Source organism: Bipolaris maydis (assembly GCF_028858645.1).
Source record: "Bipolaris maydis strain C4 unplaced genomic scaffold PSV08scaffold_5, whole genome shotgun sequence".
Taxonomy (NCBI): Eukaryota; Fungi; Ascomycota; class Dothideomycetes; order Pleosporales; family Pleosporaceae; genus Bipolaris; species Bipolaris maydis.
Window position 1 is genome coordinate 532,756 of NW_027093861.1, and position 15,109 is coordinate 547,864.

Sequence of the window (15,109 nt, forward strand, 5' to 3'; positions counted from 1 at the left end):
GATAAGGAAAAGAAACAAGAGCAAGAGAAGATAAGAATACACCAACCAACTTCCATTCACTCTCTTTGTGGTGCCTTCTTCTTAGCCTTTTCTTCTCTGGTTTTCCAGAATCCTTTATTTGGCGACCTAAGATTTCCCTGCATAGACCCAATCGAACGGTAGTAGGACGGAATACACACATACGAACCGCCCAATGCGCCTTCCCACGCTTCCGTAGACAGGCAGAGACACGCAGAGAGAGAACCTTGGGGCTGCACACGTCAGACGCACGCGACCGAGTCCTGCTCTCGCCCCCCACACCCCACACTGTCTTTCCTTTTTTTATTCCTTTTCCATACGTGGGAAGGGAGCTACATAGTAGGAGGGGAGAAAGAATCGCGATAGACGGGCAAAGGGAATTAGGTGAAGAAAAAGATGCCGTCTGTTGCGCAATGGCGAGGGACACCCTCAGTCAAAGGCCCAACTGAGGGTATACGCATGGCATTGTTGACTGCGTCGCTCATTGGACTCCAGTACGTTTAACTAAGGGACTTTTTTTCCCTCGAACCAATTGTCGTCCAATTTGCTCTTAAACACGGATACAAAACTAACGCCTGGGTCCTCAAGGTTCACATGGAACGTAGAAATGACATACTGCACGCCCTACCTCCTCGAGCTTGGCCTCACAAAGTCCAAAATCTCCCTCGTATGGGTCGCCGGCCCGCTGTCGGGTCTCATCATGCAGCCCGTTGTGGGCGTTGTCGCGGATCGATCTACCTCGCGCTGGGGCCGGCGGCGCCCGTACATGTTTTTCGGAACGATACTGGTATCCATGTTTTTGCTGCTGTTGGGCTGGACCAAAGAAGTCGTGCGGTACTTTATCAAGGACGAGGCGGCAGCAAAGAGCGCAAACGTATACGTGGCTGTGTTTAGCATTTATGGAATTGACTTTGCCATCAATGCGGTGCAGGGGAGCTGCAGAGGCCTGATTGTGGATACGCTGCCAATTGAGAAACAGCAGATGGGGAGTAGCTGGGCGAGCAGGATGGTGGCAGTAGGCAAGATGGTGGGATATGCGGCTGGAGCTGCGGATCTCCGAGCGATATTCGGTCCCATGCTGGGTGATACGCAGTTCAAGCAGCTGACAGGCGTTGCGGCGCTGACTTTGTGTCTCACTGTTGCTACGACGAGCTGGGCAGTCACGGAGAGAGTGTTGGTTAACGATGGTATGGCAAAGGCTTTGGATATTAAGCAGGTGGTTGGAACAATTGCGCATACTGCGCTCAATTTACCAAGAAGTATACAAGCCATCTGTACAGTACAGTTTTGGGCTTGGATCGGTACGTTTCTTTTTTTTTTTCTTTCTTTCCTGGGGAGTTTCCAATTCGGTGGAGTAATGACACAAACTAACAAATTTTGAACAGGCTGGTTTCCTTTTCTCTTCTATAGCACCACATGGGTCGGCGAAGTCTACCTACGGTACGATGCACCGCCAGAAATCAAGGCAGCCGGCGACATGACAGGCAAAGTCGGGAGAATCGGCTCGACGGCTCTTGTTTCCTTCTCAATCGTGACATTCATAACGTCCGTCCTGCTGCCCTTCTTCGTCGAGAATCCCGAGCATAGCGAAAAAGGCCCCGGCTTCTCACCCTCGTCCAACCGCAAGTTTGACGCGGGACCGTGGGAAAAACGCAAGCCAAGTCTGCTTACGGCATGGGTCGTTGCACATTGTATCTTTGCGTGCAGTATGAGTATGGCGCCTTTTGTGACTTCGATAAAACACGCGACTATCATCATTACTCTCTGTGGCGTGTAAGCACATCCTTTCCTGGATTTTCTCTGTAATGAATTATGAGCTGACGTTGCATAAAATGATTAAAGGTCATGGGCAGTTGCTTCATGGGCCCCATGGGCATTGATCGGCGTAGAAATCAACCGCCTAAACATGGCGACGGCGCACTCGACACACTCGAAGCGGGTCTCGATTGACCTCTCCGAGGCGCAGGATAAGCTGGAAAAGGCGGACGGAGCAAGTGCTGGATCGGGTAGAGGAGGTGCAAGCTCAGGGCAGTATCTGGGCATCATGAACCTGTACACGACGCTCCCGCAATTCATGGGCACCGCCATTTCTTGGGTCGTCTTCTCCATCCTAGAACCGGGCAAGAGTCCCGAGCTGAGCGAGGCGCCGCCAGAGGAGCACCACAGCACGGATGGCCCCAATGGCATTGCTGTCTGTTTGTTCATTGGAGCGTGTTCGGCATGTCTCGCGGTAGTGGCTACTTTGAGATTGGGCAGGATCCAGGGAAAGATGTAGAAGAGAGAGAGAGAGAGAGAGCCATCCATGCGTGGCATAATACGGCTCGAACATGAAGACACAACTTTTTTTTCTCTTTGCCGCCTCGTGTGCAAGCATCAAGGTTCGCAACTGTACACTATATTCATACATATCCGAACTACGTCCGTTCCTCCAACCCCAGCAACGCAATCAGCGATGAAGGCAAAATGCGAGCTGACGCGCTAGGCGGGATCGGGGCACAGGAGAGATTTTGCTCTAAGATTTTCTAGTGGCCCGCTTTGTTCTAGAAGACAGGTGTGGCTCTATCGGTGGTACACTTCCGGGCTTCGGGAGGATAGAAGGTGTAGTAATCGTCGGCACATACGTGGATGCAACGATGTGTATCGATGGAGAAGGGTGACACGGTCATGATGATGATGATGATGATGAGGGTCCCTGCTCTGACGAACAGTGCAACGTGGATGAATCAGGTCGGGCAGCTGGCGAGTGTTTTCGTTGAGGGCAAAGGGCCTTTTTTCCTAATCTCTATCTGGGTGGGTGGAGATGGGGGGGGCGCATGGCATAGTGTGCCGTCTCCAGGTTGCTCGACTACTGCTACATACAGCATGCGGTCGCAGCATGGGCAGCGGCGGCGGCCAAGGTCGGCCACGCATGGATGCAGCAGCGCGGTGACGGTGCGGGAGCGGGTTGCAGGCAGACTGAGGCCGTCTGTGGCCAGAGGGCAGAGGGCCTTGAGTCGTCCGTTGCGCGTGCCACGCCACGCCGGGCCTGGGAAAAGACGGTCAGAGTACAAAACCATCGGGGGCCCGGCTGGCCTGCGCGCCACAAGCCTTCTTTCTTTCCAGTTCCCAGCGGCCGCGGTGAAGAAGCCAGCTTGACTGTTGCTGTTGCTCGTCGTTGCAGACTCTTGCACGCCTCGTCCACGCCTGCACCCCCGGCTCGCCCTCGATCCCTTGTATTTTCACACTAGGCGCAACTAGGCCCGTCCCTAGAAAACAACCCTTGCCTCGACTCAACCGCCGAAACATTTCCCTCTCTCCCCAACCACTTCGCTTCGCCACTCTTGCATCCACACCCACTCATTCGCCAAGATGTCTGAGCCGATCCGCAATAAGAAGATGGATGCCATTACTGCTCCGTAAGTAGTTTTTGCCTCGATTTTTTTCTGCCCGTGTCCCCCGACTTTCGTCTCCTCCTCCTCCACTATCCCTCCGTCACAAACTCCAACCAGCCCCTCGCCTCGTTTCCCCCCTCCAATCCCCCTCCATACATCCTCCAACATGGACGTCCCTCAGTCTAACGTCCGCCCGACCAGCACCCCCCAAAACACGCCTGCAAATGCCGCCCCGATATCGTCGCGCGCCCAGCAGCCTGGTGTTGGCACCATCAAAGAAGGTACGTCGCGAGCAGGAAAAAATCCTTGTTGTTGTTGTTGCTGCTGCCCCTCCAACCCCGCCCTGCCCTCCCTGTTTGTCCCACGCCCTGACCGCCAATCTGACTTTTTTTTCTTGTTTCGCAGAGGACATGGAGCGCACCGCTGCTGGACTTTTTGCTGCCAACCCTGCCCTCGTCGCCATGATGCAGAACAAGCTCGGCTCGCTCGTCGGCCGCTCCAGCGGCTACATTGAGTCGCTTCCCGCCTCGGTTCGCCGCCGAGTGGCCGGCCTCAAGGGTGTCCAGAAGGAGCACTCGAAGCTCGAGGCTGAGTTCCAGGAAGAGGTGCTCCAGCTCGAGAAGAAGTACTTTGCCAAGTTCACACCCCTGTACCAGACGCGCCAGAAGATTGTCAACGGCGCCGAGGAGCCCTCAGAAGAGCACGTCAAGATTGGCGAGCAGCAGCAAGAGGACGACGAGGATGAGGACCAGCCCGAGGCTGAGCTCAACAAGGACGAGGGCAAGGACGTCAAGGGTATTCCCGAGTTCTGGCTGAGCGCCATGAAGAACCAGATCTCGCTCGCCGAGATGATCACAGACCGCGACGAGGCTGCTCTCAAGCACCTCACAGACATTCGCATGGAGTACCTCGACCGCCCCGGTTTCCGCCTCATCTTCGAGTTTGAGGACAATGACTTCTTCACCAACAAGACCATTACCAAGACCTACTACTACCAGGAGGAGAATGGCTACGGTGGTGACTTCATCTACGACCACGCCGAGGGCGACAAGATTGAGTGGAAGGCTGGCAAGGACCTAACTGTCCGCGTCGAGAGCAAGAAGCAGAGGAACAAGAGTGAGTCTTTTTTTTTGATGATTTTCTTTTTCTTCGCATGACAAGACACTAACATGATTCTTTGCAGACACCAAGCAGACGCGCGTCGTTAAGAAGACTGTGCCTACGGAGTCATTCTTCAACTTCTTTGACCCACCCAAGCCCCCACAAGACGATGACGACGCCACCTCCGACATTGAGGAGCGTCTCGAGCTCGACTACCAGCTTGGTGAGGACATCAAAGAGAAGCTCATTCCCCGCGCCATTGACTGGTTCACCGGCGAGGCTCTTCAGTACGAGAACATTGAAGACTTTGACGAGGGCGAGTTTGAAGACGAGGACGACGAGGACGAGGATGAACTCAGCGATGACCGCGAAGAGGAAGAGGAGTCTGACGACGAGGTAGGCATTGACAGTGATTCGATACATCAGAACACTACTAACATAGTTGCAGAACGATGGCACAAAACCCAAGCAGGAGGCTGCCGAGTGCAAGCAGAGCTAAATGCATCAGCCTGCACCACATCTCACATTACCAAGAGCGTAATCTTCCGAGTCGTTCAGGGCGGAATGTTCATCTTGGACTGCTACAGCATGTGTCCATGGCGATCTCGGCTTGCCACGACGTTTTCCACGAATCTTTATATCCAACACCACTTTTCCATGACTTCTTACCTGGCGTAATACTTGCATCAAGAGAGCGCAGGGGCAATGGTTGATTGGGGTTGTTACGAACTAGCCATGTCACCAAGTATTCTAGACCTCCCACCCTTTCTACACACATCCCCTTCTATCAGGTTCACGGCCCACAACCAACGATCGCTTAGCATAAACGGCGTTGTCTAGGTGGGGTTTTTGCTGCATGTATTTTCCTTGGGATTGCAAAGGGGCTTGATGTTTTACGATGGCAGTAGAATGGCGTAATCAGGCTGAAGTGTGTGTCATGAGTAAATGAAAAGAAAAAGTTTGAAGCCCCATGGTTGGACCGTGTGATTATGTGCGTGGGGGATGTTCATTGTGACGTATCAAAGTGAATAGGACCGTAATTGTGAACGGCGCGAGCGGGCGTCGATTTGAACGACAAGTTATCCGAGTTGTGTAAAAAAAAAAGCACAGTGACTTTTGACAACCACCCTGCATGCTTGATTTTTTTTCTGTTGTACCACTAATTGCAAGCGGTGCTGGGAACTGGCTGCATATTTCTTGCTCATTCTTTTGGGACCGTTAGTATGTGTGCGGATTGAATACGTAGCGCGGGGTAAGTTAGCGGCGCAGTGGGGGGCTTTGCTCAGCAACCGGGTGAAGTTCGGGAAATGGAGGGGGTGGAAAGTTCTTGGGAAAAATAATTCTGAGAACGGCCCATGGTTATACATTGATTTTACATACCCAACTTTTTTTGAACGCGACCACCACACACACGCATATACTGAGCTCTTGATTCCTCTCGATTGTTCGCCTACGGAATACCATTGGCGACAAAAAAATAACAACAGAAGAGAGAGAAGAAGAAGAAGAATTCGAGAGTCACCCCGGTCTTCGCTCCAGAGGCGCATACAGTAGTAGTAGAGAGAGAGAGAACAAATTCTGTGTGTCTACAGTCTTGAACTCACAAAAACGCCGAACCAGAAGAAAATAAAACGAAACGAAACGAAGGAAGAAAGGAACAACAATGGGGCGCACAAACCCCAACATTGTAATAACGGGTACACCAGGCGTAGGCAAGACGACGCACGCAGAGCAACTAGCGCAGGCAACGGGGTTGAAGCACCTGTCCGTGAATCAGATTGTCAAGGACGAGGGGTTCCACGAGGGCAAAGATGAGGAGACGGGAAGTTGGATTGTAGATGAAGACAAGGTAAGCCATTTTTTTCTTAATTTCCTCCTTACCCCATTTCCCCCCTTTTACTTTCAAACCACCTTCAGCAACACCTCTTTTTTTTTTGCTTTTCCAGCAAAAGATTTATTTTCTTTCCTTTGCAAACGAGGGACGAACCGTTCCTAACGCGTGACTACTGCAGCTCCTCGACTACCTCGAATCGCTGCCCCTGCACTCGACCGGCGGCTACATCCTCGACTGGCACGCCTGCGACCTCTTCCCCGAGCGCTGGATCGATCTTGTCGTCGTGCTGCGGTGCGACTCGTCCATCCTGTACGACCGCCTCACTGCGCGCGGCTACACGGGCAAGAAGCTCGAGGAGAATATGGATAGTGAGATTATGCAGGTTTTGCTCGAGGAGGCCCGCGACGCGTATAGAGAGGAGATTGTGGTCGAGTTGAGGAGTGAGAGTGCCAAGGATGTAGAGGCGAATTTGGAGAGGTGTGAGGGGTGGGTGGAGCAGTGGAGGAGGGATAATGTGGGGAAGGAGGAGGCGGAGGAGAAGGAGTAGGAGGAGAGAGGGAGTGAAAAAAAATGATGGGGGGAAGGTTGTACGATACCATTGTAACGATTATGAGATTCTTGTTGTTTTCTGTTTTATCTCTCTCTCTTTTCTTGGGAGTCATTGCCGGACTTAGATGATGCTGCTGCCTTTCCTGCTAGTTGGTGTACATATAGCTCAAGATGACTCCGTCTTACTCGCCAGCCACTCCTTCAGCTTCTCCAGCGCCTTGCCCCGATGGCTAATCTTATTCTTCTCACTCTTATCCATTTCTGCATATGTCTTGCCTTCGTACTCGAAGCATGAGTCCCAACCTATATATATACATAAAAATCATTTTATTAGCAACCCGTTGGAAAGATTGAAGGGAGAAAATGAAAAAAACATACCAAAAACAGTAGACCCCCGACTCTCCACCAACTTTCCGTCCGTCCTTCCTTGAAACAAAATTGCTTCGTGGCCTGGTCCCTCACAGTACCCAAATGTGCAGACTGCCTGGGCGGATTTGTCGTCGAAGCCTGCGAGGAGTTTGTGTAGGTTTAGGGGGCCGAGGGAGAGCATGAACCATTTGCTACGATAGCAAGGTAAGAAAGGGTGGGGGTTGAAGAATGGGAGAAAAACGTACATGTATGGGCCAGGAAGGTCGTTCATGGCGGGGAAGCAGAGGCAGGTGTCTTCGACTAGGACGGGACCTTTTACCTGTAACAGATGGTCAGTATTAGGTGGAGTGAGGTGTGCGTATGCACATTCGCTTTGCCATGGATGTTGAGGTCAAGTTCGATGCAATCATTGAAGAACTTACTGCTTCAGCGGCTCGTCGCGCCTTATCCCTAGTTACTTCTTCGACTGTGCCTTGGATCTCGACTAGATCGACATTTTGGTTTCGCAGCTCAATAACACCCGAGAGAATGGCCTGGACTTCGGCGAGTTTGTTTTTGTTGCCGGTTATGAAGTTGAGATGTTTGGGGACTGAGGTGGAGGCCATCTTGGATTTTTTTTTGATCTGTCAATAGGCGATTGCGTTTATCTTGTATGTTGGTAAATTTATGATAACTACGCTTCTCAATTTTGCTTTGCTGAAAGTTAACAATCAAGCATCGAAATTGCAATGATGTGTTTTGATATACCTTCTTTCCCAACTCTTATTCCGCTGATTGTTAATCAGCGTCTTGAAAATTTCGAAATGACTACAATAGCGGAATTAGCAGACGTGCAGATGCAAAGGGCGCAGTTGGCGTCAAGCCCACGAAGCGGTAACATTAGCCTATCTTCTGTAAAGGGCGTAATCCACCAACACTGCCACTTTGAAATTTTTTTAGCGTCACGGAGGTACGTACAATCTAAGAGATGCGTTCCTCACACGATGTTCTGATTACAGAGTCAGTCTTGCAGATATGTTGATAAGACCGAGGGGTTCTATGATTAGCTTTCTCACTTGTACTAGTAAGCGAGCTGAACAGGGATCCTGTGCCTCAAATGTAACCGTGGCCGACAAACCATTACCCTCAGCCGCATCAATCACACCCTGCTATGTACCTGCATAAACACCTGGTGTCCTCGAAATTACCCATTTCTAGCTTAGAAAGACGTGTATAATCGCCGAAGCGAAAGGAGCCTCATGGCTTGAGGCTGAGCTTTTCACCGTCATTCCGTTTTACCAGCGACAATCACAACACCCACAACAGCTGATCCTCATCGCGGCGCATAGCGGAGCTGGGCATTTTCCGTTTCCTGGATCTCTTCACCGAAAATTACACTGTACACTGCCGCTTCGTCACCGCCAGAATGGGTTCTCTCAAGACGTTGTTCCTGGCGGTGCATGCCTCCAACGGCATAATAAGAGCACTGTTTTTGCCAGCATGCTATGTCACGCTCTTCAGTCCGATCGCACTGGCTATTGCATGGTACTTTGACTTTTTACAGACACTTGAGAATCTCATTCCTGAAGACTTTTCCTGGTTCGATCTTCTACCTCAATTCGCTATCTCGGCAGTCCTTTTCCTTTTGCCTACCAGATTCTTTTCGGCCTCGGGTAAAGAAGTTAAGACTAAAGATGGGAAGAGACGGGTACAATCGCTGCCATACTGGATCCCAGGGTTCAGACACCTTTGGAGTATCGCGCTCAGTGGCGAGGAGTGGTTAAAGAGTGTGAGGTAAGCGCGAATGTTTCTTTTACTATAACATATGTACTTAACCATTTGCAGAGAATCATCCACCGCAAATATAATTGCGTACAAGGCAGCAGGAACCCAACATAATGTCCTGCTTTCAGAAACCCTTCTCGCTCAGATCTACAAAAATTGGCAAAACCTGGAAACCTCGGACAACAACCTAACTGCCATTCTTCGCAACGCATTCAAGCTGCCTTCAGCAGCGGAAAGCCATTATCTTGAGATATTGCCGGAAATCAATCAAGTTGTCGAAACAGAACTGTATGGAGGACCGACCAAGGAGAGCCTTATCAAAACATCACTGAGTCTCTTGTCGGAATCCCTTCCAGACCTTGTCACTTTCAATTCAAGCATTGTCGACCAGATGCAATGGGAACGCGTCTCAAACATGGAACTCACGGATGGTACATCGGAAGTCGAGTGCAATTTGTTCACACTTGTTAATGAGTTTTGCTGCAACGCCATTCTACCGCCGATTGTTGGAACTCATTTCACTGAATCCTATCAACTACTTCCTACGGACTTGGCTGCTCTCAATGAACGCTTCTGGGCACTCGCTCTTGGTTTACCTCGATTCTCGCCTATTCAAGGTCTACCAGGATCAACTTTGGCCCAAAAGAGGTTGATACAGAATTTTGCAAATCACTTTGGGGACCTAACCAACCCACCAGTAAAGCGGGTGCCGGCTGATGACGAGAGTGTGAGCGGCGAGGAAGATACCGATGCTGATACAGTAACACCTCTAATGAAACTCAATGAAGTATTCTCCAAGCATGATCTTCCAATGCAACTCAGAGCCTCGATCGCTCTCCACATTGTACACGATATAGTCTCAGAAGTTGTATCGCTTGTTTTCTGGACGCTACTACATGTTTACTCATCGTCGAAAGTGCAAGAGCCAAAGACTTTGGAAAGCCTGCCCCTCGAGAGAATCAAGAAAGAGACTAGGACCTGGGCTCAGGCTTTCCAACCGCCATCAATACATCCCGCATTCCCGGCACCACCAGAGATACGCTTTGGATCAGCCACTCAAGTTCTCACTACGACCTTTTCACCCTATCTTCGCTCGTGCATCAACGAGGCTCGCCGTCTATACAGCTGCTCTGTCAGTGCGTACAAGATCAAAAAGTCCATCACGCTGAAAGAAGAGGATGCTGTACGGACAGGTAAAGAAGAGGAATGGGAGCTAGAAGCGGGGACATTTGTTGACATCGGCCTTTCTCAATCTATGATCAATTCATCACCGGCATCACACCCTGCTCCACAAACCTATAAGTCGGATCGCTTCCTCAATGCCCCGGTTTCATGTTCTATTGTTGCGCCGAACAACCTGTCAGAATCGTACAAGACTGCACTTCTCATCCCATTGGTCGCTGGTATCATGCAGCTATGGGAGATTGCTCCGGCGCCAAAGAAGAGCTTCTTTGACCAAATGCAGGAAGCAGGGAATGAAGCATCAATTGGCGCAGCCGCGCTTTCCGGAGAGGAAAAGGCGGCAAGAGACGAGGCCAACAGAGCGCGAGAGAAAGCAAAGAGAAAAGACGCAAAATGGGCGCTTCCGACGGCGGTTGATGGAGCAAGCATCAAGCTTCCGAAGGCTGATGTAAGGGTAAGGATCCGTCGGAGGGAAGGCTTACCTACAAGTAAGATTGTCGGGCGCATTGGGTAGCGAACCATTCTGAGACTTGAGCGAAGCGGGCTGTTCGCCCGTTGCCGGACTAGGAGATACCTTGTATACAATTATGCGAATAGTACGAGTTTCAAGTGTAACAAGTGTCACCGCGTGTCAAAAAAAAACGCATGCATATCGATGATTTCTAGATAGCGAATGCTGACGGTCGGACCATGATCCAGAGGTACGCCATACACACGTCTAGGCACACAAGCATTAGAGCGTGTCAAGTTCCGTGATCACCATCGACGATGCCAATGCCTTTGAACTCGTAACCTCCAAAAAAAAAATCTCCACGACACGAATCAAGACGAGAAAATCAATAAACTATCTTTTGCTATCGAACCTTGTGCCAAGTCAGCGATCGAACCTGTAGCCGGCTGTGTATCTGCCACATCACAATAGTCCTGTAACCTAGACACTCGTACCCGTTTCCCCAAGTGCCCGAGGTGTGTCCACACGAGGAAAGCCACGATGCCCAAGCCTCGATCTCGATCCGCAACCCTATCTATCTCCCTGTAGAGTGTATCTGGCATCACGATGATTCCCCATTAAAAACAAGGGGGTAGTTACGAGCCATCTGGCTCCATCAATGTACATATACACATACGTACATTGTACATGAAATGCACATGTACATCTCGGCCGCTGACGTCGGCCGTACATCACCCAACCAAAGTAGCGGTGAAAACAAACAAGGGAAAGCGGGTGTAGGGCAGGGGTATGTGTGTGTGTGTGTGTGTGTGGAGGGGCTGGATGCATACCTTTCTACAATTGAAAAAAACCCACCTATTTGCCGATCGACACTAGAAGCAACCACGCATTCCACCATCAACCATGACCTCCACATTACTCCATTACCGGACGTCGGCTGTGCAAAAGGAAGGAAAACGCCCAAAACAAGCAACACCCCTGCACAAGAACGACCAAGTACACTACACACTGAACCATGTCCAAGCATCTCCCCATCTCTCTCTCTCTCTCTCCGCAACTAAGACATGCGCGACGCATCTGCAAATGATATGTCGAGCCACCCACCCACCCCTACCCTCCGTTCCCGTTTCCCCGCGAACAAACCCTCCTCAAGCATAAAAAACGTACATGGAGCAGGGGGGGGCCAGCGATGTGTGTATGTAACGCAAGAGAGAGCCAGACCCAGAGCAAAAAAACGGAACATCACGACGCTTAGACGCGCCGGTGAGAGGCCAAGGGCGTCCCCCTCCCCAAAAAAGCGCGCGTGCGCGCGCGCGCCCCCCCCCCCTCCCAATCCATCCCCACCTATGGAGACGGACGATCGGAGCGTTTTCTCTCTTTCGCGCGCGCGCACCACGTCGGCTCGTCGCGTGCGTTCCAGAGAGTCTAGAAGCGCGGTTCGTTTTTTTTCGGGGATCATGGGGGTTGGGGTTGGTGTTTTTACTGTAACTTTAGCTTTTTTTGTTAGCATTTAGTAGCGACAAAGGGGAAAAAGTCGGAGGTGGCCGGGGCGGCGGCACCGGCGGGCGTTGGTCAGGTGCCTTGAGCCTGTGTACGTTGTGTGTGTGTGTGTATATGTCACTTTGGTGAGTTCAAGGTCGGGATGCTGTCGGACGAGAATTGGGGGGGAGAAAGAGAAAAAAAAAGACGCATCACGACATATGGCCTGATGAACGGGTTCCGGATAGGAATGATGATGAGGGGCGGCGTTTATTGTTTTGTTTTACTAAGTATTTACTACTATGAAGAATGGGGGAAGGCAATGGTTAGACTGGGATACAGGTACTTCGGGATATGCATGCAAGGTGGTTGTGAAAGATCTAGATTAAGCTTGCTGCTTGTGTAATCCGGAGCCTCGGGCGTGTGGATACATGTCACGTGGTGAGTTGAAGGCGGTCAGGGGACGCCTCAGAAGGTTATTCTTCCGAGGATAGTAGTGGTCTTTTACACATGACTTGTAAGTACGCGAACTGAACGGCAGGTACCTTTGAGCCGTGTAATACAAACTTTATATATGTTCTAGAACAACATTTCCCCATCGAGAAGCACGATAGCTTCGGTATCAGCCTTCCTAGCTCAGTGGTAGAGCGCGTCACTAGTAATGACGAGGTCGTCAGTTCAATTCTGGCGGAAGGCAACTTTTTTGCTGGTGGCATTGTAGCGCATGTTATGGGCGTAATTGTGATGATGATTGGAAGAGTCAGTTGTCACGACAGGTCCATGTATGGGAACCCGCTGGCTGCAATTAGCTTTTTGATTGACGGCTAGATAGCATATAGACATGAGTCGGAAAAGGAGATTCAATTACTGCACTTTGTTGTGTCGGAAGATGAACAAAATTTTTTGTACCGCGCTTCATTGATTTGTGCGACTATTTGCATATTCAGGGTGCAGTGGCCAGTGCTGTCAACACAGACCACACATGGCATTCGATTCAAGGCCTAGAAAAGCCATGCATTCACAGCACAAAATGCGACAGGATGACTAGTGCACTAAAGGTGCATGAAATTGGAACTCGTCAATGTCATTTCCATGATACTTTTCCCGCACGACCTGATAACACCAGATGCGGATCGTACCCCATGCACGCCATCACTGCCGCGGACTCGCATGAAGGGTCATGTTTATCTTTTATTTGTAAACACAAACACCTTTGGAATGCCGATATCATGCCGCAGAAAGTTGAAAAGACCCAGAACCCCTTGGCTATCCATTGATACCCTTAAACCTGATCAAGGACAGTCTCCTTGAACTCACGCTCGACCTTCTGGCCAGAGTCGTCCTGGCTCGACTCGCCGTGGAGACCAAGGAGGGCACCAAGGTCGAACTTGGGTGCCTTGAGGAGCTTGACCTTTCGGACGTGGACCTGAGTCTTGTGTTAGCCTTTTTTTTTGCACTAATACGTGGCGGTCCTAGCAAGCACGTACGTTCTGGAGGGGGTAGATGCCCTGGGTGGCCTTCTCAATCTCACGACCAATGACCTCGGGGATGAGCTTCTGGGTGAGCTGAGCGAGGGTGCATGCGCTGGCGTCGCGGGTCATGATCTCCATCATCTTCTTGCGGATAGCCCTGATCTGCGACGATTGAGCGTATGTGGTCTTCTTGACCTGGTTCGGTCGTCGCTTGGTGAAGGCAATGCAGAAGAGGCGGATGAGGTAGTCATCGGTGGTCTTGACGACGACGTTGGCCTCAATGAGGGTTTGCCACTTGCGGACGAGGGAGCGGAGCTTGTCGGAGGTGAAGTCGAGACCGTGGAAGTTGGTCAGGCAGTTCTTGCCCTGGACCTCGTCGACGCGAAGCTTGACCTTGCGGAAGGCGTGGTCCTCATCCTTCTGGAGATCGGCGAGCGAGACCTCGAATATCCGGCCCTTCAGAGCGTCGTTTGCGTTCTTGAGACCGGTGGTACGGTTGACGAGGGTCTTTCCAACACTGCGAAGAACGTAGAGTAAGCATTGAATCCCCGTGTGTGTGGCAGCGGGAAGTCTTACTCTCGGACCGCGAAAGTTCCTGGGGCCTTGATGTTGTACCAGTCCTTCTTAGCGAAGGTGTCGGTCTTCTTCTTGAGACCCTTCTTTCCCTTTGAAAGACGCTTGTTCTTGCCGACAGCCATGATTGCGAGTCTTGTTGTCGGGCGTCGAGATGTGGTGGGTTGTCGTCGTCGATGTCGAAGAGCGAGAATCCAACGCCAATGTGGTGTTGAAAATCTAAGCGAGCCCAGTAGCGCATCACGTGCGCCAAGACCACACAAGGCCACGGCGATCCGCAGGTGCACCAGTTTGACTGCAATGCAAAGCGCCTGGCTGGACAGCGACCTGGCGGATCAGTACCTGGGAAGCCTGAGGCGATATTTGGTGGGCGGAAGAAGCCAGCATCTTGTCGCTTTGTATTGCTTGTGGAGGATTTGGGTGCTGCGGCGACGTTTTGCTATCTATAGGCTGGACATGCACGAATTGATCCTATCACTGAGGCACGAGTAACATAGGTGTTAAGCATCTGCGGCGTGCAGCCCATTGTTCTCTGACAAGGTGCGATGCGCGTGTGCAGCGGAGGAGCGAGTCCAGGCCTCAATGTGTGGCGATGGCGGGGGCGATAGAATCACCATCACAACATGAATGACGGAATAACATGTGAACGTATGGGTAATGCGATAATGGGTTGGTATTGTCATGTTATTACATCTAGTATACTTCTAATATAGGAGTGGGCTTGGTACGGGCTGGAAAACGCCTCACGTGCCTGGCCCCTCAACCTAAGGGAGCTGTGCTCATGCGCCTCCTTTAGCATCGTACCGACTGGAACACGTGCACTGCGGTGATATGACCAAAAGCAACAGCCCAGTGGCTGTGCTTGTAGTCATCAGACACCTGGACAGGCCGCCTCCTTCCACCCCACGTAACGTGCCGCCACGCACCTCCACGTCGCACAGGGCTG

The 15,109-nt window shown here is 51.2% G+C and overlaps 5 protein-coding genes and 1 non-coding gene across 6 annotated transcripts; 4 read left to right on the forward strand and 2 right to left on the reverse strand.

Moving 5' to 3' along the window:
- Nucleotides 1-414: 414 nt before the first annotated feature.
- Nucleotides 415-4,989, forward strand: PSV08DRAFT_370013 (sucrose transport protein SUC2; the record flags this gene model as incomplete). Its single annotated transcript, XM_066093180.1, has 8 exons — nt 415-512; nt 607-1,319; nt 1,404-1,791; nt 1,861-2,231; nt 3,422-3,670; nt 3,795-4,505; nt 4,573-4,886; nt 4,939-4,989. 8 exons carry the CDS (start codon nt 415-417, stop codon nt 4,987-4,989), a joined length of 2,895 nt encoding a protein of 964 aa, XP_065949298.1.
- An 845-nt stretch (nt 4,990-5,834) lies between these two features.
- Nucleotides 5,835-7,120, forward strand: PSV08DRAFT_361029 (AAA domain-containing protein). Its single transcript, XM_014220999.2, has 2 exons — nt 5,835-6,339; nt 6,503-7,120. The coding sequence occupies exons 1-2, from the start codon at nt 6,154-6,156 to the stop codon at nt 6,869-6,871; spliced, it is 555 nt and encodes a 184-aa protein (XP_014076474.1). The 5' UTR covers nt 5,835-6,153; the 3' UTR covers nt 6,872-7,120.
- Nucleotides 6,914-7,884, reverse strand: PSV08DRAFT_286186 (inosine triphosphate pyrophosphatase-like protein). The gene is made up of 4 exons (XM_014221000.2): nt 7,665-7,884; nt 7,488-7,561; nt 7,252-7,433; nt 6,914-7,176 (listed from the first exon to the last, which is right to left on the reverse strand). The coding sequence occupies exons 1-4, from the start codon at nt 7,845-7,847 to the stop codon at nt 7,040-7,042; spliced, it is 576 nt and encodes a 191-aa protein (XP_014076475.1). The 5' UTR covers nt 7,848-7,884; the 3' UTR covers nt 6,914-7,039.
- A 635-nt stretch (nt 7,885-8,519) lies between these two features.
- PSV08DRAFT_35991 (uncharacterized protein) lies at nt 8,520-10,763 on the forward strand. The gene is made up of 2 exons (XM_014221001.2): nt 8,520-9,015; nt 9,067-10,763. Exons 1-2 carry the CDS (start codon nt 8,648-8,650, stop codon nt 10,700-10,702), a joined length of 2,004 nt encoding a protein of 667 aa, XP_014076476.1. The 5' UTR covers nt 8,520-8,647; the 3' UTR covers nt 10,703-10,763.
- Nucleotides 10,764-12,743: 1,980 nt separating this feature from the next.
- PSV08DRAFT_t17 lies at nt 12,744-12,815 on the forward strand. The gene has a single exon. It is a non-coding gene; the product is annotated as a tRNA-Thr (tRNA).
- A 208-nt stretch (nt 12,816-13,023) lies between these two features.
- Nucleotides 13,024-14,330, reverse strand: PSV08DRAFT_286207 (40S ribosomal protein eS1). The gene is made up of 3 exons (XM_014221002.2): nt 14,167-14,330; nt 13,606-14,107; nt 13,024-13,544 (listed from the first exon to the last, which is right to left on the reverse strand). The coding sequence occupies exons 1-3, from the start codon at nt 14,286-14,288 to the stop codon at nt 13,401-13,403; spliced, it is 768 nt and encodes a 255-aa protein (XP_014076477.1). The 5' UTR covers nt 14,289-14,330; the 3' UTR covers nt 13,024-13,400.
- Nucleotides 14,331-15,109: the final 779 nt, after the last annotated feature.

Coding starts and splice junctions, on each gene's coding strand:
- PSV08DRAFT_361029 (XM_014220999.2), top strand. CDS start 6,154: ATGGGGCGCACAAACCCCAACATTGTAATAACGGGTACACCAGGCGTA. Junction 6,340..6,502: donor GGATTGTAGATGAAGACAAG/GTAAGCCATTTT, acceptor TGACTACTGCAG/CTCCTCGACTACCTCGAATC.
- PSV08DRAFT_286186 (XM_014221000.2), bottom strand. CDS start 7,847: ATGGCCTCCACCTCAGTCCCCAAACATCTCAACTTCATAACCGGCAAC. Junction 7,434..7,487: donor GACCTTCCTGGCCCATACAT/GTACGTTTTTCT, acceptor TTGCTATCGTAG/CAAATGGTTCATGCTCTCCC. Junction 7,177..7,251: donor TCGGGGGTCTACTGTTTTTG/GTATGTTTTTTT, acceptor GTATATATATAG/GTTGGGACTCATGCTTCGAG.
- PSV08DRAFT_35991 (XM_014221001.2), top strand. CDS start 8,648: ATGGGTTCTCTCAAGACGTTGTTCCTGGCGGTGCATGCCTCCAACGGC. Junction 9,016..9,066: donor GAGTGGTTAAAGAGTGTGAG/GTAAGCGCGAAT, acceptor AACCATTTGCAG/AGAATCATCCACCGCAAATA.
- PSV08DRAFT_286207 (XM_014221002.2), bottom strand. CDS start 14,288: ATGGCTGTCGGCAAGAACAAGCGTCTTTCAAAGGGAAAGAAGGGTCTC. Junction 14,108..14,166: donor GGAACTTTCGCGGTCCGAGA/GTAAGACTTCCC, acceptor CGTTCTTCGCAG/TGTTGGAAAGACCCTCGTCA. Junction 13,545..13,605: donor GCATCTACCCCCTCCAGAAC/GTACGTGCTTGC, acceptor CACAAGACTCAG/GTCCACGTCCGAAAGGTCAA.